At 49.4% G+C, this 8,275-nt stretch overlaps 1 protein-coding gene across 1 annotated transcript; it reads right to left on the bottom strand.

The window, feature by feature from the left end:
- Window positions 1-760: 760 nt before the first annotated feature.
- c19h1orf216 (chromosome 19 C1orf216 homolog) lies at window positions 761-3,669 on the bottom strand. Its single transcript, XM_079231749.1, has 2 exons — window positions 3,557-3,669; window positions 761-2,308 (listed from the first exon to the last, which is right to left on the bottom strand). The coding sequence occupies exons 1-2, from the start codon at window positions 3,559-3,561 to the stop codon at window positions 1,186-1,188; spliced, it is 1,128 nt and encodes a 375-aa protein (XP_079087875.1). The 5' UTR covers window positions 3,562-3,669; the 3' UTR covers window positions 761-1,185.
- Between the last annotated feature and the right edge of the window lie 4,606 nt (window positions 3,670-8,275).

Raw genomic sequence — 8,275 nt, forward strand, 5'->3', positions numbered from 1 at the left:
TTGGGAGGCACGGTCGGGGATTATCCCACAACCCGCCCCGGGGTTTGGCGCTCCTGCGCGCTACCGGACCGGCGTCTGTTCGCCGCGGCCGGATAGGGACCCGCGAGGCCCCGGGGCGCAGACACGCAGGCTCCCTGCGGAGGGGGGGGGGGGGGGGGGGGACCCAGACCTGCTCAGGATGGAGATTATAGGGGTGGCAATGCGGCTGGTATCTCTCTGACACACACACACGCACATGCACGCGCATGCACATGGAAGGAGGTGAGATGATCTCGGGAGTGCCCGCGGCAGCAGCAGCCAGCCATGCCCATAAAGATTGAGGCCTGAGCCTCACACTATCACACTCCCCACAGAAGACACACACACACACGCACACGCACACGCACACGGCCCCGTGTGATGAGCCGATACAAACCAACTTTGTTCGGCTGACAAAGAGGCAATTGTTCGATGAAAGGTCATTGGCCCCGGGGCAGGGGGGCATGCAGGGCTCCAGAACAGCAAGTACAGCTCCAGAAGATAACAACCGGCCCTTCTTGAGTCCTATCTGCACTGAGGGAGCTTTGATAGACCTGCTCCTTGAAATCAACATGCTGAGCTGTTATGAAACGAAGGCTCTCGGCTCCCAAAGTGCTGCTATCAGCCAAAAGATTGGACTTCCCCTCAGATCAGATCCGTTAAAAGTCAGAGTGAGACCCTCTTTCATGAGTTCAGATTGTACGAACGTGCAAAAAAAACAGACAACACAAACAAATATGGATATATCATATAACTTTATTCTTTGAATTGACCTTCATCTCTCTCTATATATACACACAGCATGACCTCAGAGTGCAAATCATCTCGAACATCGACACAATATTCTCTTTTTTTTTTGGTACATTTTTTTTCACGAACAGGTCAAGACAAACGAGAACAGCGTACAGACGGAATATCGTTTTGTTTTTATTTAGATATAAACACTTTTGGCGTTGATACACTTATGTATTGATGCTGCGGGTGGGTCGCCAGGAAAAAGAAAATCATTACAATCAGCAACATGAGTATGAAGTTCAAAGACGATGGGAGTCTTTTATTTTTGATTTAAACCAGACGACGAAATGTCTTCAGAATGGAAGCAAATGAAACAAAAACGTTGTTTTTAACCACTTCCTGTTTCAGATCCTCCCACATCTCTCTCTCTCTTTACGATTGGCTGGCGACGGCGACCGGAGGGGCGACGGCGGCGGCGGCGGCGGCAGCGTTGGCCACGGCGGCGGCGGCACCCATGCGCAGCAGCTCCTTCCTTTGCGTGAGGATGACGTCGAAGCTGGACTGCAGGCGGTTCTGCTGCTCCTGGATGCGGCCCTGCAGGGTGCGGACCCAGCGGATCAGCGCCAGGCGGCGGTACATGGTCAGCTGCACCTGGTGCTTCTCCATCTCCTGGGCCTTGAAGCGCTCGCGGTCCCGCAGCGTCCACACCGCGTCCATCAGCTCGGGCGCGTCGCCGTCCGAGTCCGAGGACCGGTCGGCGCCTTCCTCCAGAAGGTTCCCCAGGTTGCTCCCCGTCAGTGACTTGCGGCTCAGGCTCCGGCGTCTCCCCGCCGGTTCTCGGGCGCCGTTTCCGCTCGGGTCGCCCTCCTGGGGGATGGATTTGGGTTCCCCGACCCCGATGCGGTCCCAGCCTCCCATGAGCATCCCTTCGCCGGCGCTGTCCATGTTGATGGAGGACGCGCTGCCGCCGGACCGGTTGCTGCACTCAGACTCGGAGTCGCTGTCGCCCCATTCGTCTTCGTCCTCCTGCAACGCCACGTCTTCCTCTTCCTCCCTCGGCCTGCTGCTCTTCCTCCTCTGCGTCTCCATTTTCGTCTCCCCGACGTGGCTCTTCATCACCCTCCTCTCCTCCTCCTGCAGCCGGCCTTCCTCCGCTCCGTCGGGAGGCACTCGGCCGTAGCCGTCATCCCCGCACTCGATTTCCGGCAGCGGCTCCAGGCGGCTCCAGCAGGGCTGGCGGGAGCGCGGCGACAGGAGCCCCGGGTTGTGGTGATAGCCGGAGTACGACGAGGAAGAGGAGGAGGAGGAGGACTTCGGTGGGTCGCGGCCCAACGGGCCTAAGTTGCGGGGACGCACTGGGTTTCGGTTCTCGTCCCCTCCCCCTCCGGTGCCCTCGTTGTCTTTGCCGGGCAGGAAGTTGAAGTTGCCGTCTTTGTCACACTTCCTGTTTCGCAGCGAGGAAGAGGAGCCATCGCCGGAGCCTCCTTTGCCTCCGTAGGCCGAGTTCAGAGGTTGGTCCCGATGGTGAAGCATCGCTGACGTCGACTGAGCCTCACTGGAACGACATGGGACAGAACATTACAGCACCTGAAGAGCCTCAGGTTCAGACAACGTTTGTTTGGCAGAGCGTTTGTAAATAAAGTTATCTTTTGTCGAAAGAAAAGGCCAAATGTTACCCACAGAACCAACGGTATGCGGTATTTCCCGTTGTTTGTCTCGGGAGATTCATTTCCAGACAAAACAGAGCGTATTAATCTGGCGGCATTGCAGAGTACGCTTTTGGAATGTGACTTTGACAGCAAGCGCGTTTTCCAGCCTGTGCAGGTTTATTTTGTGTGCAAGCACACGAGTCAAAACCAGCAGCGGCATAGAAGATACACAAACAAGTCATCGTTTGGCCGAGCCAAAAGAAAGAAGCTCTGGCACACTTTGGGAAAAAAAGATGCAGCATTTAAAAAAAGAAGACAAAAGACTGGACAGACTTGAATGAGCCGAAACAACAATAAAAGGGATGACACACTGTTGATAATTTCACCTGATGTGATTTAAAATGTTAGAGATAAAACACACACACACACACACACACACACACACACACACACACACACTCCTTGTTTATAAGGTCTAGAAATACAGGCAGGCACACTCCACTTCTATTAGCATCAAATATTTACATGTCTCCTCCGAATGGAAATTACTCTAATCCTGACTTCAGGCTGCTGTCAATCAATCCCCCTCTCCTCTCCTCTCCTCTCCTCTCGCGCGTTCACGTGGTGCTGAAGGACAGCGACTGTGTCTTTGTCGGGAGCGCGCGTGCAGCAGGCGAAAACTGATCGATGCTTCCCGGTCACGAGGAAGGGGAAAAGCAGATTCTCCGTGTATACATTTTTTTTTTTAATCAACCATTCTTCATCGCTGCAGAGCGAAACACGTTTATGTAAAATAATCAATAATGTGGTAAAAATAAATAAAACCTACAACGCGTAGTCTGTTTGGGAAATGATTTGCTTTAATACATCAGTGTTGCACGCGAGGGAGAAAATAATATTGTGATCTGCGCGACAAGGTCGACGGCAGAAAACACACAAAAAAAGGCAAACTGCGGCTGCATGTACGGTTTATGATGAACGTAAGGTTGTTTTTTAAAAACACGAAACACGACAGCTGTGCATCCGTTTTACACAACAACAAAAACAACATAAAAGCCTCGGTATTTCCTCTGAAACGACATGGAAACGCTGCAGAGGGGAGAAAACAGCAGGGTAATATGTGATGCGCGCTGGGCGTCTTACGTAACGCTCACCCCATGTCTGTGCCGTGTCCTCGCGCAGCTCACAAACATCAAATCATCGGCTAAAGGCGAAGTGACCGACGCACACTGCCGTGCGGCCACGTTAGCACCGCGCTCGAGCTCCTTCTTACCTTAAAAAAAAAGAAAAAATCTTCTTCTTCTTCTTCTGCTGGTTCCGTGGAGAAGCTGGACACTGCCCCTCCTCCTCCTCCTCCTCCTCCTCCTCCTCCGTGCCTCCTATGTTATGTTTATTTTCCTCTTCCTCTTCCTCCTCCTCCCATCCTCTCACTATGTGATTCTGGATGAGGGGATAATGGCACTTCCTTCACTGGGCTGGGACTGAAGGAAAAGGGAAGCGTTGAGAATATAAACAATGGCCGTCATGATATATATATATATATATATATATATATATATATATATATATATATATATATATATATATATATATATATATATAATATCTGTCACAATCCCTAACAGCCACATGCTGTCGTGATTTTGACCTAATTGCAAAGTTACAGTGAGGTCTTGTTCCATTGCCACTTCGGCCCTCTGGCAACTACACAAAAATAAATCACACAGGCAGTTTTATAAGACTCCTAAATGGAGCTTCTTTGTGTTCATAGCCTGTGTGTTATGCTCCCTTTCACCCTTTTATCATTTATTAACGGCGTACAGGAGGTTATAGTCGCTGACAAACACTAAAGACGGGGTATTTATAGTGGCAGCCTTTGTTTTAATGCTATTTAAATAACTATGTGAACGTGAAGTATAGCTCCCAGACAAATATTGGTTGGACTGCTGCTAGAACAATAGTTATGCATTATATAATAAACCAATAATCACCCTTAATCCAAATGTAATCAATTTTTAAGCTTGGGTTTTATGATAGGATGTCCCTTGCACATTATGTGAGGTTTTAGCACATGTTTTTGTTATATGACTTCTGTCATTTGTTATGTTTTATTTATATTATATGCTGCGCCAAAGTACCAAACGGACCATGAAGGTAAAGATCCGCCTCCAGACAATATGTGCAGATAGAAATGTGTGGCCGATAATGTATTTTTACACAAAATAGTTCAAATAATAACAATAACAGTATCAACTCCTCATCCCTCAGTGAAAACAAACTGAATCCGTGTTGCTTCGTTACATATTGGACAACGATTGGCTTCCAAACCACAGTTATGTTGTCATACATATATGCTCATTTGTATGTATGCTCATGCATATATTTATGCCATGGTGGAAAAAAAGCTGTCTCATGTCAACCTCTGAGTGACAAGCTGCCTTCACGTGCACGCAGGATTGTAGTTATTTGGAGAACAAACGATGGCAGCTTGTTGTTCGATCATTCTTTTTACGTGAAGTGATATAACACTCAGATACTTCCAGCTCAGTTAAAGGCGTTGGAGTCGGATGAGAATCAGAGTCAGGTTTACTGCCCAGTAGGTCTGAACATGCAGAGCTAAAGTCTAGACACATGATATCACATGGAAACATTTACAGTAACACCATCGAAAGTGGGGTTTCTTGTTTTTTTCTACGCAGGGATGTGCAAAATATACTGATCCGGGGATGTGCAAAAGTTCACAGCATGAATGAAGTAGTAAGCAGGAGGATGTGTGCATGCGGGGACACAGAGACGTGCATTATGTAACGCAGAGAGTCTGCAACAGTTCAACCGCCTCACAGAGGAAACAGAGGATGGCTTTCCAGCTCCAGGAGACTTAAACTCCCCCCCCCCCGCCCCCCCATCTGTTGTTTTCCACTGGGCTACTGCCGTTAATGTTTCTCTCTCTCTCCACCATCTTCGTCTTATTGACCTCGACAGGCGAGCAAGGCCATGCCAGTCCTCTGGTGGTCGTCGAACGGCATTCTGGGAAATGGAGATAGACGAACAAATCACAGTAGCGAACGCCAAGAGGCTTCTGGTAGGCGTCGGATATATCTATACGTCAAGCTCAGTGTTCTTTAATAAACCTTATGTTTCTACAAGTACAGGTGTGTTTAAGGCTTTAAAAAAAAAGCTACCCACAATGCAACACTCACGGGCAACGTCACATGTGCGAGAGCTTCTGCAGTGTTTCTCTGAACTGGTGACGCCCGATTGCTTTTGTGATCGTCAATCTCAGATGTAAGGGCACGGCGGGCGAGTGTGTTTTCTAGAGGTGTGTGTGCGTGTGCGTGCGTGTGTGTGTGTGTGGTATAGAGGCTACATCAGACAGACTTAACAAGTGTTCACTGTCTCCCTCCACCCTGCTCTCATCCCCTGACATGTCGTCGCTGGCGGCAGAGAAGAAAGCAAAAAAAAACTTGCGTCCTCCTCCTCCTTTTCTACACACACACACACACACACACACACACACACGCACACACACACACACACACACACACACACACACACACACCCTCCCACCTCCTTCAACAACATCCCCATTCAAGTGCATCAGCTCCAGGCATCCTCCCTTCTTCCCTCCCTTCTTTCCTCCCTCCCTCCCTTACCAGTAGCCTAAGCACATAAAAAATACATCAAACACAGCCGTCCGCCCAAGGCCCCGTCACACGCAAAATCATCTCTCCCTCCATCTCTCTCTTAAACCAAAAAAAAAACCCAAGTTACAAAAGACAACTACAGAGGACACTGATAGGAGGAGAGATAGGCTGAACTCTCAGGACTGAGGGGTCGTCTGTGAGGCCTCCTGGGGGGAGACAGATTATTTTAATGTTAACACCAACCACATCTCCCCCTTTTTCACTCACACACACACACACATGGGAAAGAGTACAAAAAAACAACAACCACCAACTAAAAAGCAGGCAGCATGACTTACCTTGTGCAGAATGAGACCTTGTGTGAATGGTACACACACGCCTGCAGCGGCCTGACCCACTTCCCTCAGTTCAGCTCCACATCTGCTCCGGCACCAGTCCCCGGCTGTGACAGCGGCCGGGGGCGGCCGGCAGCACCCACGGGCCACACTGTCAGATCCCCGGCGCCGAGATGCACAGAGATTGAAACGAGAAAAGGCCTGCCGGACCTCCAAGCTCGCAGCCAGCGCCCTCCTCCTCCTCTTCCTCCTCCTCCTCCTCTACAACCACAACAACAAAAAGTGAAATCATCCAAATCAGTCGAGACGTGCTAAATTGAACAGCCAGTCCAGCACACGGTTGGCTTTGTGGACTAATTATACACTTTTTTTTTGTAGGCATAGATGTGAGCAGACACACGCGTGTACAGTGTATACGTCACGACACAAGCGCTGCGCACACACGCACACACACACACACACACACACACACAACCCTTGGGTGCTAGAGCTCATGTTTCTCTTCAATTATTCCACCCTCTGCCCTCTCTCCTCCTCATAATCTGAATAAAGCCAGATCCGTGTCCTCTAGATATTTAGAAGCCGGGCCTCGGTGCCAAAACATGTAACCTTCCTCCTCTTTCAAGCGGGGGAGTGAAGAGGGAGTTCAGAGAGGGGGAGGGAGGGGAGAGGGGCTTTACTGCGTTGACCTCGGGATTTCCTCTCAGGGGTTAGACAAAGTTGCAAAATTGATTTTGGAGAAGCTGGTGAAGAGAAAGAGAAGAAACTTGTCGACACTGTTCCTATTAAAATCTAATTAGGATCGATTTCTTGACCCTGCAAACAGGCCCCGCAGGACTTGGAATCAAGTCTTTATCTGGCTTAATCGCGTCGTAATGGCTCAAAAATGAAGACAGAGGCAGCTCAACAACAAACCAAATCATTCATCCGCCCCAAAGCTCGTCGGCTCTCAGATCTCTGAGACGTTCCGAGACGTTTGAAGCCAAACCGTCAGAGCCGAGGCTCTGAACACGTGGACAAAAGGTAGAACTGTAACGACCGCTTTGACGCCAAGAGGATTAAGGCGGGGCCCGCCAGCCTGCAGGTACGGCGGCCCGCTGGGGGCGGGGCCCACCATGGGGTTCATTCCAGAGCCTCCTGGCAGTTGGCCCCTAATGATGTGTAATGGGGCCTCCTGCGCACCCGCTCCTAACCCCGGGACCTCCTCCTAATCACCGTGGCCACTAATGAGATGGAGACATGAAAGGGCTCGTTAGAGGACCCTCCCTCTAATGCCGGGCTATTATTAACCACTTGCCAAATCATTAGTCTTTAAACTGCAATTATGCTTCCAAAAGCCAGGAGACAAAAGTGGAAGAAAGAGAGTGGAAGACTTGCAGCAAAGGACAGGTGGAGAAGTGGAGCTCTACGACCCTCATCAGATCTCTTTTACATCATCTTTGATGTGCAAAGGCCGACAAATGGATTCTCTTTCCCCCCCAAACGGAAAGTCATACAAAATCTAACTACGCCCTAACTCTTTACAGATGGACCATGTTTGTATTGTAATCAGGAGAGAATGAAAAATAAGACAGTCTACAGCCACGCTAGCAGCTGTGATGCTCTACTGGCATGCTAGCATTTGAAACCAAGTACAGCTGAGCCTGATGGGAATGTTGTTGGTTTTGCAGGAATTTAGTCAAAAAACAAAGTATTGGATGAATTGAAAATGTTTATCCGATGGTCCGGCGCTGGATGAATTAATGATGTCAGATTAACACAGAATTTATTACAAATCCTGATCATCCTTGGATCATGGGCATCTGTACCAACTTCAATGTCGGCTCCTAAAAGCAGTTGGACACTCACACCACTCGACACCTCGCATCCGGAAGAACAGAAGAAAAAAAGTAAA

The sequence above is a fragment of the Taurulus bubalis genome (genome assembly GCF_910589615.1).
Source record: "Taurulus bubalis genome assembly, chromosome: 16".
Classification (NCBI taxonomy): domain Eukaryota; kingdom Metazoa; phylum Chordata; class Actinopteri; order Perciformes; family Cottidae; genus Taurulus; species Taurulus bubalis.